Source organism: Somniosus microcephalus, unplaced genomic scaffold (assembly GCF_052327205.1).
Source record: "Somniosus microcephalus isolate GS21.2 unplaced genomic scaffold, FLI_Smic_1.0 unresolved_chr4, whole genome shotgun sequence".
NCBI classification, from domain to species: domain Eukaryota; kingdom Metazoa; phylum Chordata; class Chondrichthyes; order Squaliformes; family Somniosidae; genus Somniosus; species Somniosus microcephalus.
This window is the reverse complement of record NW_028225182.1, coordinates 52581631-52601975: the sequence shown is the minus strand read 5'-3', so window position 1 is coordinate 52601975 and position 20345 is coordinate 52581631. Positions and strand designations below refer to the sequence as shown.

The 20345-nt window shown below is 52.8% G+C and overlaps 1 protein-coding gene across 3 annotated transcripts in view; it reads left to right on the top strand.

Annotated features, from left to right (window-relative positions):
* LOC147091094 (polyamine-transporting ATPase 13A3-like) overlaps nt 1-20345 on the top strand; it is a 36210-nt gene that overhangs the window by 14912 nt on the left and 953 nt on the right. For 2 of the 3 annotated variants that reach the window (XM_085977554.1, XM_085977553.1), the window contains exons 3-11: nt 145-224; nt 1637-1679; nt 5131-5240; nt 6378-6474; nt 8710-8782; nt 12641-12818; nt 15436-15635; nt 16593-16681; nt 19395-19475. In XM_085977554.1, the coding sequence (XP_085833680.1) occupies nt 145-224; nt 1637-1679; nt 5131-5240; nt 6378-6474; nt 8710-8782; nt 12641-12818; nt 15436-15635; nt 16593-16681; nt 19395-19475 (951 nt within the window). Of the gene's footprint in view, nt 1-144; nt 225-1636; nt 1680-5130; nt 5241-6377; nt 6475-8709; nt 8799-12640; nt 12819-15435; nt 15636-16592; nt 16682-19394; nt 19477-20345 lie in introns of those variants that run through there. The other variant, XM_085977555.1, reaches the window with a different exon arrangement.

Here is a 20345-nt window from a genome sequence, read left to right as displayed (position 1 = left end):
GTGTCTCTCTCTCTGCCTCTCTCTCTCTCTGTCTCTCTCTCTCTCTCTGTCTCTGTGTGTGTCTCTCTCTGTGTCTCTCTCTCTGTCTCTCTCTCTCTCTGTCTCTCTCTCTCTTTCCCTCTCCCGCTCCCCTCTGTTCCACAGGTGACGTTGTACGGTACCGTTTTTGCACGGATGTCGCCTGACATGAAAACCAAGCTCATCAAGTGTCTGCAAAGTCTCGAGTGCGTGAGCTACGAATCTTTTTGTGAACTGTGTTTTTATTTTTGTGCACATTAGGACCTGGGCAGCTTTCAGTTATTTATTTCCCATCTCCTTTCGGATCCTCGTGAGCCTCTCGCCGTCCCCGGCTGAGACACCAGTGACTCTCACAGCCCTGCCTGCACGAGTCCTGAGCCTGAGATCTCTGCGCTCCTCCAATTCTGGCCTCTTGCGCATCCCCCGATTTCCATCGCTCCACCATTGGCGGCTGTGCCTTCAGCTGCCTGGGCCCCGAGCTCTGGAATTCCCTCCCTAAACCTCTCCGCCTCTCTCTCCTCCTTTAAGACGCTCCTTAAAACCTGCCTCTTTGACCAAGCGTTTGCTCACCTGCCCTAATGTCTCCTTATGTGGCTCGGTGTCAAAATTTGCCTGATAATCGCTCCTGTGAAGCACCTTGGGACGTTTTACTACGTTAACGGTGCTATATAAATGCAAGGGGGTGGTGTTGTTGGGGTGCCTGACAGTGGCAGCAACCAGGACTAACTGTGAACCCTTGTCCTTCTGGCCTGTGCGTTGAACCTGGCTCAGTACATTAGACAGGAGTTACCTCTCAGGCCCTGGGTTCAAATCCTAGCCCAAGCGGGTGGAGTGATGGTCTTCCCTCTCTGCTGCTTCTAAAGGCTCTACGGGCACTCACAACCCTGTAACCTGACGAAGGGCATCGGGAGGGCTGATGTGGGGGGCTGGGGCTCTCGCTCCACTGCCTGCCACTGCTGAGTGCTTGATGCCGCTACTGGGTGATGGTTTTGCATTTCTCGAGACCTTGCTGAGTGACATTGTTGCTTAGTTTCGAATTGGGGACAATTCTGCTCCAAACCGTGGCTGGACCCGAAACACGTCCCTCCCACCACTATTGGATTATTTTATAAACATCTACCGGCGTACCGTGGCTGCAGTGTGCACCATCTACAAGATGCATTGCAGCAACTCGCCAAGGCTTCTTCGGCAGCACCTCCCAAACCCGCGACATCTTCCACCTAGAAGGACAAGGCCAGCAGGCGCACGGGAACACCACCACCTCCACGTTTCCCATTCCCAGTCTCACACACCATCCCGACTTGGAAATATATCGGCCGTTCCTTCATCGTCGCTGGGTCAAAATCCTGGAACTCCCTCCCTAACAGCGCTGTGGGAGCACCTTCACCACACGGACTGCAGCGGTTCAAGAAGGCGGCTCACCACCACCTTCTCGAGGGCGATTAGGGGATGGGCAATAAATGCCGGCCTCGCCAGCGACGCCCACATCATGAGAATTAATTCTTTAAAAATCTGATCATAAATACTGACGGCGGCTCTTGCGGTTGTTAAACGAAGATTGTGTTCCGTTGGACAGGCCCAGTAATTCTCTTCTGTGTTTTGCTTTCTGTTGGGACAGGTACGTTGTGGGAATGTGTGGCGACGGAGCCAATGACTGCGGGGTGAGTTTAATCCGTTCTTATTCTGTTTCCAAGTTTCCTGGCGACTGTTTGACCGCGGAGGTCGTCACAGCTGAGCCCAATCTGAACCTCACCCGACGTCCACACCTGTATTCTCTCGTAGGATCGTAGTCGGGAACCCCGGCTGATTGTTTCCCCACCATCACCTCCCCCCCCCCCCCCCCCCCACCCACCCCGCACCATCTAGCCCAGGAGCAGCACGACCAATCTTAATATCACAAAGGCTACGGGAATGTTGGCCTTTATCTCGAAGGGGAGCTGGAATACAAAGGGGAGGAAGGGAGGCTTCAGGTGTATAAAGCTCTGGTCAGACCCCACCTGGAGTGACCGGGTTCAGTCCTGGGCCCCGCCCCTCAGGAAGGGTATCTCGGCCTCGGAGGGGGAGCAGCGCAGATTCACCAGAACGATACCCGGGGCTAAAAGGGTTAACACAGAAACATAGAAGATAGGAGCAGGAGTCGGCCATTCGGCCCCTCGAGCCTGCTCCGCCATTCAATGAGATCATGGCTGATCATCCAAACTCAGTACCCTGTCCCTGCCTTCTCCCCATATCCCTCGATCCCTTTAGCCTTAAGAAATATATCTAACTCCTTCTTGAATATATTTAATGAATTGGCCTCAACTGCCTTCTGTGGTAGAGAATTCCACAGATTCACCACTCTCTGGGTGAAGAAATTCCTCCTCATCTCTGTCCTAAATGGCTTACCCCTTATCTTTAGACTGTGACCCCTGGTTCTGGACTCCCCGACCATCGGGAACATCCTTCCTGCATCTAGTCTGTCTAGTCCTGTCAGAATTTTATAAGTTTCAATGAGATCCCCACTCATTCTTCTAAACTCCAGCGAGTATAAGCCTAATCGACCCAATCTCTCTTCATACGTCATTCCTGCCATCCCAGGTATCAGCCTGGTGAATCTTCGCTGCACTCCCTCCATGGCAAGAACGTCCTTCCTCAGGTAAGGCGACCAAAACTGCACACAATACTCAAGGTGTGGTCTCACCAAGGCCCTGTACAACTGCAGCAAGACATCCTTGTTCCTGTACTCAAACCCTCTCGCTACGAAGGCCAACATACCATTTGCCTTCTTAACCGCCTGCTGCACCTGCATGCTTACCTTCAGTGACTGGTGCACAAGGACACCCAGGTCTCGTTGCACTTCCCCTTCTCCCAATCTATTGCCGTTCAGATAATAATCTGCCTTCCTGTTTTTGCCACCAAAGTGGATAACCTCGCATTTATCCACGTTACACTGCATCTGCCATGCTTCTGCCCAATCACCCAACCTGTCCAAATCATACTGGAGTTTCTCTGCATCCCCCTCACAGCACACACACCCACCCAGCTTTGTGTCGTCTGCAAACTTGGAGATATTGCATCTAGTTCCCTCGTCTAGATCATTAATATATATTGTGAATAGCTGGGGTCCAAGGACCGATCTCTGCGGTACCCCACTAGTCACTGCCTTACGAGGACAGGTTGCACAGACTGGGCTTGTATTCCCTCGAGTTTAGAAGATTAAGGGGTGATCTAATCGAGGTGTTGAAGATGATTAAAGGAGTTGATCGGGTGGAGAGAGAGAAACTATTTCCTCTGGTGGGGGGAGTCCAGAACAAGGGGGCAGAACCTTAAAATTAGAGCCAGGCCGTTCAGGGGTGATGTCAGGAAACACTTCTTCACACAAAGGCTGGTGGAAATCTGGAACTCTCTCCCCCAAAAAAGCTGTTGAGGCTGGGGGTCAATTGGATATTTCAAAACTGAGATTGATAAGTTTTTGTTGGGTAAGGGTATTAAGGGTCACGAAACCGAGGCGGGTAAATGGAGTTAAGATACAGATCAGCCCTGATCTCGTTGAATGGTGGAGCAGGCTCGACGAGGGGCTGATGTTTTCCAGATGTTTCGAGAAGTGGTGCGTTGGCCGAGGTCAGGAACCTCCGCAAAGGTGAGGGGGTTGGTCCTGGGACCATCTGCTCTGTGGTGTTTTTGATCGGCACTGCTTGGCGCTCCTGAGTATTTGTGTACACGGTCCAGAATCCCAGAGTGGCGATGGGAGTTCCTTGAATTTCCCAGTTTTGAAAACAAAAAACCCTCCCGCAAATGCTGGAAATTCACGACAGTCCCACGAGCTTTTGAAATGTGAAATGACGGCGTGAGGACAGCACTCCCGTAATGGAGACCATCCGCTTTTCATTCACGTGGGTGTCCCATTCTCCCGCCCCGGTATCTCTCTCTGCTCTCCACTGGGGCAGTAAAGACCACAGTCGACCTTCCTTTGTGACTGATGTGCCGGGGTGGGGTGTGCACGTTGATATATCGGGAGTTACGTGGTCTCGGCGCTGTCTGTAACTGTTCCTGCGTTCAAATCGAAATCCTCCTCTTTCCGTCGGGCACACGTTCACTACAACTGTACAGGGTATTGGTGAGACCACACCTGGAGTACTGCGTACAGTATTGGTCTCCTTATTTAAGGAAGGATATACTTGCATTGGAGGCAGTTCAGAGACGATTCACTAGGTTAATTCCAGAGATGAGGGGGTTGACTTATGAGGAAAGGTTGAGCGGGTTGGGCCTATACTCATTGGAGTTTAGAAGAATGAGAGGTGATCTTATTGAAACATATAAGATATACTGAGGGGGCTCGACAAGGTAGATGCAGAGAGGAATGGCATGAATCAGTCATTCATGAAAGAAAGACTTATGAAATAATACTGAGCGGCCTGCGGGTGGCGCTGTCCAGGGAGAGTATAAATACTCGGGCATGGGCCCAGCTTGCTCAGGACATTCTTAACAGGAACTAGTGAAGGACACAACTAGACCTCCATGTTGTAAAACAGTTGATTAAAGCTTTGTTTAACGCTTAGACCAAGTGCCCAGTAGTTTTCTTACGTCAGGGAAATCTAGAACACGGGGGCACAGTTTCAGAATAAGGGGTCGCCCTTTTAGAACTGAGATGAGGAGGAATTTCTTCTCTCAGAGGGTCGTAAATCTGTGGAATTCTCTGCCCCAGAGAGCCGTGGAGGCTGGGTCATTAAATACATTTAAGGTGGAGATCGACAGATTTTTGCAAGATAAGGGAGCGAAGGGTTATGGGGAGCGGGCTGGGAAGTGGCTATAAGCCCAAGATCAGCCATGATCTCATTGAATGGCGCAGCAGGCTCGAGGGGCCGAGTGGCCTATTCCTGCTCCTATTACTTATGTTCTTAAAGCCACTGAGAGCAGGTTCACCCCCGCAGTAACTAGCGGGCTGCTGACCAGGTTCAGCCGCGTTGCGCGGTTCTCGGGGCCCCGTCTCACGGACTCTCCCGGTCTGACTCAAGGTCTCCGCCGGCAACATAAAGAGCCGACAGACCGGCTGCAGATTTGCGGCAGTTTCCGCCCCTGCTCCGCGATATTTCTTCCCCGTATTTATTGATTTTTTTTTTCCTTTTCGCGCAGGCGTTGAAGACGGCCCACGTGGGAATCTCGCTGTCGCAGCTGGAAGCGTCGGTGGCCTCGCCGTTCACCTCGAAGCTGCCGACCATCGAATGCGTCCCCATTCTAATAAAGTAGGTGGCTGAGTTTCCACTTCCTCAGGTCTCGGGAGCTGGCTGTGGGAGGAGCGGGCAGTCGGGGGGAGGCAGGTGGGGAAATGGCTCGGTCCAGACCTTGCAAATGCAGTACCCAACACCCCTTATATCAGGGCAATACCGCCGACCACAGGACCCCCGAACAGAATGGCTCTGAATCCTAGATGGTCTACTGACACTCCCCTGAGTAGACGGCAGCCTCTTCACCGAGGGAACATCTCCCACCATCTAGGAGTGTTTGATGGGACAGTGTAGAGGGAGCTTTACTCTGTATCTAACCCGTGCTGTACCTGCCCTGGGAGTGTTTGATGGGACAGTGTAGAGGGAGCTTTACTCTGTATCTAACCCGTGCTGTACCTGCCCTGGGAGTGTTTGATGGGACAGTGTAGAGGGAGCTTTACTCTGTATCTAACCCGTGCTGTACCTGCCCTGGGAGTGTTTGATGGGACAGTGTAGAGGGAGCTTTACTCTGTATCTAACCCATGCTGTACCTGCCCTGGGAGTGTTTGATGGGACAGTGTAGAGGGAGCTTTACTCTGTATCTAACCCGTGCTGTACCTGCCCTGGGAGTGTTTGATGGGACAGTGTAGAGGGAGCTTTACTCTGTATCTAACCCGTGCTGTACCTGCCCTGGGAGTGTTTGAGGGGACAGTGTAGAGGGAGCGTTACTCTGTATCTAACCCGTGCTGTACCTGCCCTGGGAGTGTTTGATGGGACAGTGTAGAGGGAGCTTTACTCTGTATCTAACCCGTGCTGTACCTGCCCTGGGAGTGTTTGATGGGACAATGTAGAGGGAGCTTTACTCTGTATCTAACCTGTGCTGTACCTGCCCTGGGAGTGTTTGACGGGACAGTGTAGAGGGAGCTTTACTCTGTATCTAACCTGTGCTGTACCTGCCCTGGGAGTGTTTGACGGGACAGTGTAGAGGGAGCTTTACTCTGTATCTAACCCGTGCTGTACCTGCCCTGGGAGTGTTTGATGGGACAGTGTAGTGGAAGCTTTACTCTGTATCTAACCCGTGCTGTACCTGCCCTGGGAGTGTTTGATGGGACAGTGGAGAGGGAGCTTTACTCTGTATCTAACCCGTTTTTTAACCGGGACTTTTCTCTGTTACAGGGAGGGTCGTGCTGCACTGGTGACATCCTTTTGTGCGTTTAAGTACATGGCTTTGTACAGCATGATCCAGTATGTCAGCATCCTCATCCTCTACTACGTAAGTACAAGAGGCCTCTTTGGGCAGTGACTGTCTGTGTTCACTCACTCACCTCAGCCAAGGCAGCACTGGGGACCCCGCCGATGGTGCCTGGAGCTGAAGAACATAAGAAATAGGAGCAGGAGTCGGCCATTTGGCTCCTCGAGCCTGCTCCGCCATTCAATAAGATCGTGGCTGATCTTCGACCTCAACTCCACTTTCCCGCCCGATCCCCACCTGCTCCCTACATCCTGCCGACACTCACTTGGGAGAGATACCGTAGGGCGTGTATCACCCATGGAACCTGTACCCCAGCGAGAGTTAGCACCTTCAGGCGAGATAGGGAAAGTTAAAGAAAGAACTAAACTCTGGTATATATTTTTTAAAAAGCCATAAATTGTACTTAATAAAGAAGAAAGACTCCCATTTCTCCAGCGCCTTTCACCACCTCAGGACGTCCCAAAGCGCTTTACAGCCAATTAAGTACTTTCTCAAGTGTGGTCACTGTTGTAATGTGGGAAATGCGGCAGCCAGTTTGTGCACAGCAAGCTCCCACAAACAGCAATAAGCTGAATGTCTGGTTAAACTGTTTTTTAGTGATGTTGGTTGAGGGACAAATATTGGCCCCAGGACACTGGGGAGAACTCCCCCCCCCCCCCCCCCCCCCCAACCCCCCCTGCTCTTCTTCCAAATAGTGACCGTGGGATCTTTTACGTCCACCTGAGAGGGCAGATGGGGCCTCGGTTTAACATCTCATCCAAATGATTACATTACACAGGATATACGGCACAGAAACAGGCCATTCGGCCCAACCAGTCCATGCCGGCGTTTATGCTCCACTCGCGCCTCCTCCCGTCTTTCCTCATCCAAATCTATCAGCGTAACCCTCTATTCCCTCCTCCCTCATATGCTTGTCCAGCCTCCCCTTAAATACATCGATACTATTCGCCTCAACCACTCCCTGTGGCAGCGAGTTCCACATTCTCACCACTCTCTGGGTAAAGAAGTTTCTCCTGAATTCCCTATTGGATTTCTTGGTGACTATCTTATATTGATGGCCTCTAGTTTTGCTCTTCCCCACAAGTGGAAACACTCTCTCTGTATCCACTCTATCAAAACCTTTCATCATTTTAAAGATCTCTATTAGGTCACCCCTCAGCCTTCTCTTTTCAAGAGAAAAGAGACCCAGCCTGTTCATCCTTTCCTGATAGGTATACCCTCGCATTTCTGGTATCATCTTTGTAAATCTTCTCTGCACCCTCTCCAGTGCCTCCTATATCATTTTTATAATATGGCGACCAGAACTGTACACAGTGCTCCAAGTGGGGTCTAACTAAGGTTCGATACAGTGCGGCGCTCCCTCAGTACTGCCCCTCCGACAGTGCGGCGCTCCCTCAGTACTGCCCCTCCGACAGTGCGGCGCTCCCTCGGCACTGCCGCCACCGACAGCACAGCGCTCCCTCAGTACTGCCCCTCCGACAGTGCGGCGCTCCCTCAGTACTGCCCCTCCGACGGTGCGGCACTCCCTCAGTACTGCCCCTCCGATAGTGCAGCACTCCCTCAGTACTGCCCCTCCGACAGTGCGGCGCTCCCTCAGTACCGCCCCTCCGACAGTGCGGAGCTCCCTCAGTACTGCCCCTCCGACAGTGCGGCGCTCCCTCAGTACTGCCCCTCCGACAGTGCGGAGCTCCCTCAGTACTGCCCCTCCGACAGTGCGGTGCTCCCTCAGTACTGAACCTCCAACAGTGCGGCGCTCCCTCAGTACTGCCACTCCGACAGTGCGGCGCTCCCTCAGTACTGCCCCTCCGACAGTGCGGCGCTCCCTCAGTACTGCCCCTCCGACAGTGCGGCGCTCCCTCAGTACTGCCCCTCCGACAGTGCGGCGCTCCCTCAGTACTGCCCCTCCGACAGTGCGGCGCTCCCTCAGTACTGCCCCTCCGACAGTGCGGCGCTCCCTCAGTACTGCCCCTCCGACAGTGCGGCGCTCCCTCAGTACTGCCCCTCCGACAGTGCGGCGCTCCTTCAGTACTGCGCTGGGAGTGTCGGCCTGGATTATGTGCTCAAGTCTCTGGAGTGGGACTGCGAACCCACAACCTTCTGACTCAGAGGCGAGAGAGAGTGCTACCCACTGAGCCACAGCTGACCGCTAATGTTCGGGGATACGTATAGAGGGGGCGAATCAGCTCACTGGGATATCACGTCCCTCGATCCCCCCCCACATTGCTTTCTAACATATCTCTGCTCTTGTGTTTTCAGATCTCCAGTAACCTGGGAAACTGGGAGTTCCTGTACGAGGACCTGTTCATCACCAGTGCCATCGCCATCACCAGTACGGCCCCCTCACAGTAAAAATGTTTTCAGATTAAGGCAGACGTTCTATCGAGGAAGGGGCTTCTGGGCATTAGGCACGCCACCACTGGACCTCAGCAACGTAAAGCCCGGTGGTGGGGTTCCATGGGTGCAGAGTCCAGGATTCCACCCTCAGATCTGTCCCCCACCCCCCCACAGGCAACAAGATCCTGAAATTCCTGGGTTGGGAGAGGGCGCGAGTCCCAGGGCGGCTTGGAATCCAGGATGGAAGCCGGCTCCACCAGGGTTCCGTTTAGACTGAACCTTTAAATACTGTTCAGGGGGTGGACAGGTCAAGGTTCGTGTCGGGGAACGTCCAAATCACCAACAACAACAACGTGTATTTATACAGCGCCTTTAATGTAGTAAAACATCCCAAGGCACTTCACAGGAGTGATTATCAAACAAAATTTGACACCCAGCCACATAAGGAGATATTAGAGACAGGTGACCAAAAGCTTGGTCAAAGAAGGAGGTTTTAAGGAGCATCTTAAAAAGAGGAGAGAGGCGGAGAGGTTTAGGGAGGGAATTCCAGAGCTTAGGACCCAGGCAGCTGAAGGCACGGCCCCCAATGGTGGAGCGATTAAAATCGGGGATGCGCGAGAGGCCAGAATTGGAGGAGCGCAGAGATCTCGGGTGGTTTGGTGGGCTGGAGGAGGTTACAGAGATAGGGAAGAACGAGAATCATCTTCCCTTTATGCCCTTGAAACCTGGCATGAGCCCCTTTGAGACCAACTGAAGGCCTCTTAAGTGGGAACTGAAGATTGGGCCAAGCAGTTGTTTGCCGCGTTTAGGCCTTGTGAAGGACTTCAGTCCTTTTCATGTTTAAATACTTTTGGACATAAGCATAGACAGCTGGGCATAATACCAACATTTGCCGGTGACACCAAATTGGGAGGCAGAGACTGAAGAAGACTGCAGGAGATCGCAGCAGGACCTGGGCAGACGGGTGGCAGCTGCAGTTCAATGTAGAGAAATACGAAGTAGCACATTTGGGGAAAGAAAATCAGGGAGATGGAAGTGTAACATAAATGCATAAATGGGGTGCAGATGACCAGACCCTGGGGCTCAGACACGCAGACCCTGGGGCACAGATCAAGGAGCACAGTACGCAAGCCTAGGGTTGCGCCTATATCGCAGGGTATTACGTCACCACAGTATAGGGGTTACCAACCCTCCAGCATTGCCCCCGACGGCTCCAGGAACTAAAGATTAATCTCTAGGACACGGCCACGAGCCAAATACCTGGGGAGAGAAAAAAGAAATCGTAGGGACACCAATAAAAATTGTGCGTGATTTCTTTTCATTTTCTTTGCACGTTTATGAAAATATTGGAGACGGGCTGGAAAGGCCGTTTGACTTCCCGGCCGGCATCTTCCAGTCGGCTACTTGAGAGGCTATTCGCCTTCCGATTGGCCGTGGGAGGGCGGGGCGTCGCGGGGATTGATGTGTCGGGCGACCAATGGCGGGAGAGTGTGGGGGCGGGGGCGGCAGGAGGGTCACGTGATCAAACCTCCGGGAATGCGTCCAGGCAGTTGGCAGCCGGCATCATGTGCCATCGCCTTTGTTTAAGAATGGTAGAAGCTTGCTTCATCCAGATCTGTAGCTCAGACACTCGGCCTCATCCCCCCCCATCTTGCCAAGGTTTCCCTGTCCTGCACTTTCTCCGCTAGTCTTCAGTACACATGATAACCTCACTTACCCATTTTAAATTTGTGCACTCCTAAAGTAATGCGATACAATTCTCATCCGAGGGTCTACTGTCTACAGGAATGCAGATCCAGAGGCTGGGTATTCTGCGGCGAGTGTCTCACCTCCTGACTCCCCAAAGCCTCTCCGCTATCAACAAGGCACAAGTCAGGAGTGTGATGGAATAATCTCCACTTGCCTGGATGAGTGCAGCTCCAACAACACTCAAGAAGCTCGACACCATCCAGGATAAAGCTGCCCGCTTGATTGGCACCCCATCCACTACCTTAAACATTCACTCCCTCCACCACCGGCGCACCGTGGCTGCAGTGTGTACCATCTACAAGATGCACTGCAGCAACTCGCCAAGGCTTCTTCGGCAGCACCTCCCAAACCCGCGACCTCTTCCACCTAGAAGGACAAGGGCAGCAGGCGCATGGGAACACCACCACCTCCAAGTTCCCCTCCAAGTCACACACCATCCTGACTTGGAAATATATCGGCCGTTCCTTCATCGTCGCTGGGTCAAAATCCTGGAACTCCCTCCCTCACAGCACTGTGGGAGCACCTTCACCACACGGACTGCAGCGGTTCGAGAAGGCGGCTCCCCACCACCTTCTCAAGGGCGATTAGGGATGGGCAATAAATGCTGGACCTTGCCAGGGACGCCCACATCCCATGAACGAATAAAAAAACCCAAGTTAATTACTACACAGTGTTCAGGCTCGTTCTGCCATACACTGTGGTGACCTGCCTCCGTCGCGCGGCCACGTTGGTGCGGGCTGGGTGGCCCTGGAGATGGAGCACACGGTGTCCGCCGGCACGCTCGAGGCCTCCCGCGACCGGTGAGCACCACAGGGACTGGAGCGCGTCATCACCCTCCGGCAACCACATTTTAATTTAAGTTGTTAAGTTTCATTTCATGTTTTTTTTTAAGTTACAGTTTATTTGATTATGGTCCATACCAAAAGGGTACACTGTGGTGAGTCACATGCTTGCACCCGTGGTGCTTTCCGCTCTTGTCGAGTTATCCGAACATAAGTCATTTTATTTGTTGACTGTTACAGGAAGGTTAAAAGGTGGATGTTAAAAGAATTGTTCCGTGCAGAGAGTTGTTTTATATTGCAAAGTATTTACAGCTCCGAAACAGGCCATTCGGCCCAACTGGTCCATGCCAGTCCGCCTCCCACCCCTCTACATCTCACCCCATCACCATATCCTTCTATTCCTGTCTCCCCCCTGTGTTTATCTCAACTCCCCTTCAATGCATCGTATTATATAACATGTGGCTGTCAATCACAGCATTGAAAGGGAAATTCAATAAACAGTTGGAGGCCTTGGTGAGACCACACCTGGAGCACTGTGCACAGTTTTGGTCTCCTTATTTAAGGAAGGATATACTTGCCTTTCAAAGGGGTGCAGTGACGGTTCACTAGATTGATTCCTGGGGTGAGAGGGCTGTCCTATGATGAGAGATTGTGTAGAATGGGCCGATACTCTGGAGTTTAGAAGAATGAGAGGTGATCTCATTGAAAAATACAAGATTCTTACAGGGCTTGACAGGGTAGATGCAGGGAGGATGTTTCCCCTGGCTGGGGAGTCTAGAACCAGGGGTCAGTCTCAGAATAAGGGGTTTAGGACTGAGATGAGGAGACGAGGAATTTCTTCACTCAGAGGGCGGTGAATCTTTGGAATTCTCTGCCTCAGAGGGCCGTGGAGGCTCAGTCGTTGAGTATATTCAAGGCTGAGGTCGATAGATTTTTGGACTCTAGGGGAATCGAGGGATATGGAGATCGGGCGGGAAAGTGGAGTTGAGGTAGAAGATCAGCCATGATCTTATTGAATAGCGGAGCGGGCTCGAGGGGCCGAATGGCCGACTCCTGCTCCTGATTCTTATGTTCTTATGAAAAATCTTAAAGGATACAGAAAAAGAGCAGGGAAATGGGATTCGAGTTGATACTTCTGATGTGGAGCCAGCACTGACACAGATGTGCTGGGGCGAATGACCTCTGGTGTGCTGCCATCCTATGAAGAATGGATGCTTGGGTGGGTGGGTGGGGGGGTGTTGGACCTCATGGAGCAATAGGAACTGACGTCTTCAGGATGGGATTTTATACACCGTCTCACTGCTCTCCTCCTCTCTCCCCAGTGAGCCGGAACAAGGCCTACGAGCATCTGGTGGCCCACCGCCCCAATGCGAATCTGGTGTCGCCACAGCTCCTGCTGTCTGTGCTGATGCACATCGCTCTCTGCTCCACTTTCCAAGTGATGGGCTTCCTGCTCGTCCAGATCCAGCCCTGGTACAACCCCTGGGACCAGGGAGCACGGTATGTGACTGCACCTCGGGTGTGTGTGCGCGCGCGCTTGTGCCCGTACATGCTTGTTTGTGTGCCGCCCCCATATGTGTGCATGCTCATGTATGTGTGTGAGAGTGCGGGCATGTATGGCATGTACAGCAGGCACCTCCAAGCACTGGAGAGGTACCACCAACGCTGCCTCCGCAAGATCCTGCAAATCCATTGGCAGGACAGGCGCACCAATGTCAGTGTTCTTGCTCAGGCCAACATCCCCAGTATCGAAGCTCTGACCACGCTCGATCAGCTCCGATGGACGGGTCACATTGTCCGCATGCCCGATACGAGACTCGAAGGCAAGCGCTCTACTCGGAGCTCCAGCACGGCAAGAGAGCCCCAGGTGGGCAGAGGAAACGCTTCAAGGACACCCTCAAAGCCTCCTTGAAAAAGTGTAACATCCCCACCGACACCTGGGAATCCCTGGCCCAAGACCGCACAAAGTGGAGGAGAAGCATCCGGGAAGGCGCCGAACACCTCGAGTCTCTTCGCCGGGAGCAAGCGGAAGCCGAGTGCAAACAGTGGAAGGAGCGCACGTCAACCCAAGCACCCCACCCACCCGCCCCTTCAACCACCGTCTGCCCCACCTGTGACAGAGGCTGTAGGTCCCGCATTGGACTCATCAGTCACCTGAGAACTCATTTTTAATGTGGAAGCAACTCATCCTCGGTTCCGAGGGACTGCCTAAGAAGAAGTATGTGTGCATACTGGTTTGTATGCGTGCCCGTGCGTGTGTGCATACTGGTTTTGTGTGTGCAGGCACCCAACATGTGTGCGCGCGTCACGGTGCAAAGGAGAATGAGGTGACCGAGGACAGACCTTGTCGAGGTGTACAAAATATTGAACGGTATAAATAAGGATGACTCCGCCTGGCACTGCAGAGTAAGCCCAGAAACCAGCAGCAGAGGACTGACAATTAAACCAGCACATTTAAAACGGATTACGGGAGGAGATTCTTCGCCTCACTTCAGGCAGCGTGAGGTAACGGCCAAGGCCGTCGGCAGCGGTGTAACCCGTGGCGATCTGCCTGGAATCACAGAATGGATACAGCACAGGAGGAGGCCATTCGGCCCATCGTGCCTGTGCCGGCTCTTTGAACAAGCCCTCCAGTTAGTCCCACTCCCCCTGCTCTTTCCCCACAGCCCTGTGAATTTTTCCTTTTCAAGTATTTATCCAATTCCCCTTTTGAAAGTTACTATTGAATCTGCTCCCAATACAATACAATACAATACAAATCGCTTTATTGGCATGATAAGGTACATCTTATGTTGCCAAAGCATCAAAATACATTTATGGTTGAACACATAAACGCGGTTCCATTCATACAGTGTATAAACAGGTATATCCCTGAGTTTATAAATATATTTTCGCCTTGTTTATATATACTCTTGTCTTAGTTTACTGGTTGTCCCTCTGTTCATGGCAAGCTGTAACATAGTGTGCCGCCAGTGTTACACAGCTTCTCTCCTCCCCCAGTAGGAATGGGAGTTTTTGGTTGTCAGTCAGATTTCTGAATTCAGGGCATATTTGTGAGAATTTTTGATAGAAATTCTCTCTGATGCCCTGATATTTTCCACAGGCTGTGAGGAAGTGCATCTCTGTCTCAACTACTCCCTGACTGCAGTGAGAGCATATCCTGTCTTCTCTTGGCAGCCTGGTCTGCCTGTGTCTGCCTTTTTCGATCGCTCGGCTATGTTCGCTAAGTCTGTACCTTGCACCGCCCTTTCAGGCAGCGCGTTCCAGATCACAACAACTCGCTGCGTAAAAACATTCTCCTCATCTCCCCTCTGGTTCTTTTGCCGATTATCTTCAATCTGTGTCCTCTGGTTACCGACCCTCCTGCCACTGGAAACAGTTTCTCCTTATTTACTCCATCGAAACCCCTCATGATTTTGAACGCCTCGATTAAATCTCCCCTTAACCTTCTCTGCTCTAAGGAGAACAACCCCAGCTTCTCCCGTCTCTCCACATCACTGAAGTCCCTTCTCCCTGGCACCATTCTAGTAAATCTCCTCAGCCCGCTCTCCAAGGCCTCGACATCCTTCCTAAAGTGCAGTGCCCAGAATTGGACACAACAATCCAGCTGGGGCACGAACCATCGTTCCCTCTCTTTTTTTTCGTGAGCGGCCCATTCAGATTTTCGCGCAGGCGCGGTTATTTCCATTGAAAAGCCGGTGAGCGGCCTACGCGGGACCACCAGAGCGCTGTGCGGCTTAGCGGGCACATTGGCCTGAATCATCTCTCCTTAACCTTCCCACCCGCCTCTTCTTTGGCTCTTTATACCCACAAGCAAAGCGTCACCGTGGAAAAGCTTTAATTTAAAAAAAGCCAAAGTGCCGTGTGACATGAATCAGTCATTCATGAAAGAAAGACTTATGAAATAATACTGAGCGGCCTACAGGTGGCGCTGTCCAGGGAGAGTATAAATACTCGGGTACGGGCCCAGCTTGTGCAGGACATTCTTAACAGGAACTAGTGAAGGACACAACTCGACCTCCATGTTGTAAAACAGTTGATTAAAGCTTTGTTCAACGCTTAGAGCGAGTGCCTAGTAGTTTTCTTACATCACCGTGACCGATCTCTCTCCCGACAGTGCGTGCGCATCCAACGACACGTTTTACGGAACGCCACCGCCACAGCCCCGGAACAACAGCGGGATCCTCTTCAACATGCAGTGGAAAATCAGCAACTATGTCAACACCACTGTCTTCTTTGTCTCTGTCTTCCAGTACATCACCATCGCGTTTGTCTTCTCCATGGGCAAGCCGTTCCGCAAGCCCATCTCCACCAACTGTGAGTAGCCCGGCGGGCGGGGGCCGTGGTGGGAGTGGGAGGAGGGGCGGGGTGTTATCGGCAGCTGCTTTCCCGACTCGCCTCCAAGTCAGAAGGTCGTGGGTTCCAGTCCCACTCCAAGGACTTGAGCCCATAATGCAGGCCAACACTCCCAGTGCAGTACTGAGGGAGCGCCATACTGTCGGAGGGGCAGTACTGAAGGAGTGCCGCACTGTCGGAGGGGCAGTACTGAGGGAGCGCCGCACTGTCGGAGGGGCAGTACTGAGGGAGCGCCGTACTGTCGGAGGGGCAGTACTGAGGGAGCGCCGCACTGTCGGAGGGGCCGTACTGAGGGAGCGCCGCACTGTCGGAGGGGCAGTATTGAGGGAGTGCCGCACTGTCGGAGGGGCAGTACTGAGGGAGCGCCGCACTGTCGGAGGGGCAGTACTGAGGGAGCGCCGCACTGTCGGAGGGGCAGTACTGAAGGAGTGCCGCACTGTCGGAGGGGCGGTACTGAGGGAGCGTTGCACTGTCGGAGGGGCAGTACTGAAGGAGTGCCGCACTGTCGGAGGGGCAGTACTGAGGGAGCGCCGCACTGTCGGAGGGGCAGTACTGAAGGAGTGCCGCACTGTCGGAGAGGCAGTACTGAGGGAGTGCCGCACTGTCAGAGGTGCTGTCTTGCAGATGAGACGTTAAACCGAGGCCCCCGTCTGCTCTCTCAGGCGGATGTTAAAGATCCCATGGTCACTATTTCAAAGAAGAGCAGGGGAGTTCTCCCTGGTGTCAATATTTATCCCTCAACTAACATCACTAAAAAACAGATTAACAGGTTGTTCATCTCATTACTGATTGCGGGATCTTGTGTGCAAAAGAAAAAGTAGCTGCTGAGTTTGCATTGTGTGTGTGAAGGGCTTTGAGATGATTCTGGGAGATGTGATAAGGTTTAATTTAAACAAAAGTTCTTTGCATTTTTCCTAGATTTATTCCTGGCTGTTCTCGTCATTCTTTACCTTTTCACTTTATTCCTGATGCTCTTCCCAAGCAGCGGCCTCGACACCTTTTTTGAGGTAACACATCTCCCGATCTTATTTTATTCATCGATCGTTTACTTCCCTCCCTCCGCCTTAAAATTCCCCCTCCCCTGAACACGTGAGTCGCCTCTGCGTCAGAAGGTTGAGGGAGCGCCACACTGTCGGAGAGGCAGTACTGAGGGAGCGCCGCACTGTCGGAGGGGCAGTATTGGGGGAGCGCCGCACTGTCGGAGGGGCAGTATTGGGGGAGCGCCACACTGTCGGAGAGGCAGTACTGAGGGAGCGCCGCACTGTCGGAGGGGCAGTATTGGGGGAGCGCCGCACTGTCGGAGGGGCAGTATTGGGGGAGCGCCGCACTGTCAGAGGGGCAGTACTGAGGGAGCGCCGCACTGTCGGAGGGGCAGTACTGAGGGAGCGCCGCACTGTCGGAGGGGCAGTACTGAGGGAGCGCCGCACTGTCGGAGGGGCAGTATTGGGGGAGCGCCGCACTGTCAGAGGGGCAGTACTGAGGGAGTGCTGCACTGTCGGAGGGGCAGTACTGAGGGAGCGCCGCACTGTCGGAGGGGCAGTACTGAGAGAGCGCCGCACTGTCGGAGGGGCAGTATTGGGGGAGCGCCGCACTGTCGGAGGGGCAGTACTGAGGGAGTGCTGCACTGTCGGAGGGGCAGTACTGAGGGAGCGCCGCACTGTCGGAGGGGCAGTACTGAGAGAGTGCTGCACTGTCGGTGGTGCCGTCTTTTGGATGAGACATTAAACCGAGGCCCCGTCTGCCCTCTCAGGTGGATGTAACGGATCCCATGGCTAGTATTTTGAAGAAGAGCAGGGGGGAGTTCTCCCCAGTGTCCTGGGGCCAATATTTATCCCTCAGTGAACATCACTAAAAAACAGATGATCTGGTGATTATCATATTGCTGTTTGTGGGAGCCTGCTGTGCGCAAATTGGCTGCCGCAATTCCTACATTACAACAGTGACTACACTTCAAAAAGTACTTAATTGGCTGTTAAGCGCTTTGGGACGTCCCGAATCTTGTGAGTGATCCTGTAGGAAAACAATTTTGTTTTTCCTTGTTTCACTGGGGTTCAGTTCTGCAGGTCCTCTCTGGTACCTCACCCAAGTGACTGTTCTTCCTGACCGAGCCCAGGCAGGGAGCCCCTCAATTTCCTTGGGCTCTGTGTGGCAGGGAGGTGCCGTGGAAACTGCATCCATGTGAGTAGACCCTTCCGGTGACCGAGAGTCGGAAGAAATCGAGGGCCCCCTGAGTGTTGGCCCGCATCGTTACCTCTGGTGTCCCCCAGGATCTATCCTTGGCCCCTCCTATTTCTCATCTACATGCTGCCCCTTGGCAACATCATCCAAAAACACAGCGTCAGTTTCCACATGTACGCTGACGACACCCAGCTCTACCTCACCACCGCCTCTCTCGACCCCTCCATGGTCCCTAAGTTGTCAGACTGCTTGTCCGACATCCAGTTCTGGATGAGCAGAAATTTTCTCCAATTAAATATTGGGAAGACCGAAGCCATTGTTTTCGGTCCCCACCACAAACTCCATTCCCGAGCCACTGACTCCATCCCTCTCCCTAACATCTGTCTCAGGCTGAACCACACTGTTCGCAACCTCGGTGTCATATTTGACCCTGAAGTGAGCTTCCGACCACATATCCGCAGCATAACAAAGACCGCCTACTTCCACCTCCGTAACATCGCCCGTCTCCGCCCCTGCCTCAGCTCATCTGCTGCTGAAACCCTCATCCGGGCCTTTGTTACCTCCAGACTTGACTATTCCAACGCACTCCTAGCTGGCCTCCCACATTCCACCCTCCGTAAACCTGAGGTGATCCAAAACTCGGCTGCCCGTGTCCTAACTCGCACCGAGTCCCGTTCGCCCATCACCCCCTGTGCTCGCTGACCCACATTGGCTCCCGGTTAAGCAGCGCCTCGATTTCAAAATTCTCATCCTTGTTTTCAAATCCCCTCCATGGCCTCGCCCCTCCCTATCTCTGTAACCTCCTCCAGCCCCACCATCCCGAGATCTCTGCGCTCCTCTAATTCTGCCCTCTTGAGCATCCCCGATTTCCATCGCTCCACCATTGGCGGCCGTGCCTTCAGCCGCCTGGGCCCCGAGCTCTGGAATTCCCTCCCTAAACCTCTCCGCCTCTCTCTCCTCCTTTAAGACGCTCCTTAAAACCGACCTCTTTGACCAAGCTTTTGATCACCTGTCCTAATATCTCCTTATGTGGCTCGGTGTCAAATTTTTTGTCTTATAACACTCCTGTGAAGCGCTTTGGGACGTTTTACTACGTTAAAGGCGCTATATAAATACAAGTTGTTATTGTTGAGTGGACCCTCCCGGCGAGAGAGAGCCGGAAGCAATCGCGGGCCCCCTGAGTGTTGGCACACTATTCGACTGCACGGGGCATCGCCACCACGTCTCAGCCAATGTCCGCACTGGTGCCCAGTTAACAACCGGGGGCGCTGGACTGTTAATGCTGGATGATGATCCCATTCTCTGAGCCAGAGGCTCACGAGGGGACTGCTGCCTCCGCACAGACCTGGGATCGGAGACGGGGCGAGGTGGCCTGGTTCTATGGCTCACTGCCACAAAGGATGGCGCATTTGGCCGCAAGGCAGCAGGCAGCAGCCCTCGCTTCCAGTTTAGATGCACTGTGGTGTTCAGGGCCCTGGGACTGTTACTAATCACACTCTCTCTCTCTCTCTCTCTCTCGCTCTCTCTGGTTTTCTTTCCCAGTTCGTCTGCATCCCGTACATCTGGAGAATCTACATTTTACTCATGGTCGTCGGTCATTTTGCCCTTTCCGTCTTTCTGGAGGTAACGTTTCAATCTGATTAATAGATTCTCATCACTCTGGGTCCGAATGTGCTGCTCACTGCAGTCCCTCCCAGCCAGGTCACCGTGCCCAGGGAGAGAGGGGTGTGTGTAGCTTCTCTGTGTTACTGTTCACTCTATATCCCACCGTTCCCCAGTGTGTCCCTCTATATATCCCACTGTTCCCCAGTGTGTCCCCTCTATATATCCCACTGTTCCCCAGTGTGTCCCTCTATATATCCCACTGTTCCCCAGTGTGTCCCTCTATATATCCCACTGTTCCCCAGTGTGTCCCTCTATATATCCCACTGTTCCCCAGTGTGTCCCCTCTATATATCCCTCTGTTCCCCAGTGTTTACCCGCTATATCTCGCTGTTACCCAGTGATTCCCCTCCAGATCCCACTGGTTCAGACTCAGCTGTGAAGGCTCCCACAGTCAAATAACCGACTGATATTAAAAACAGAAAATGCTGGAGATACTCAGCAGGTCAGGCAGCATCTGTGAAGAGAGAAACAGAGTTAAAGTTTCAGGTCGATGACCTTTCCTCAGAACCCGAAAAAAGTGTTGGCACACTATTCGACTGCATGGGGCATCACCACCAAGTCTCAGCCAGTGTCTGCACTGGTGCCCATTTAACAACAGGGGGCGCTGGACTGTTAATCCTGGATGATGATCCCATTCTCTGAGCCAATTCCAGTTCTGACGAAAGGTCATCGACCTGAAACGTTAACTCTGTTTCTCTCTAAACAGAGGCTGCCTGACCTGCTCAGTGTCTCCAGCATTTTCTGTTTTTATTTCAGATTTCCAGCATCTGCTGTATTTTCTTTTTGTATTAGCCTACTGGTATTATTTGGTCTCTACAATAAAGTACG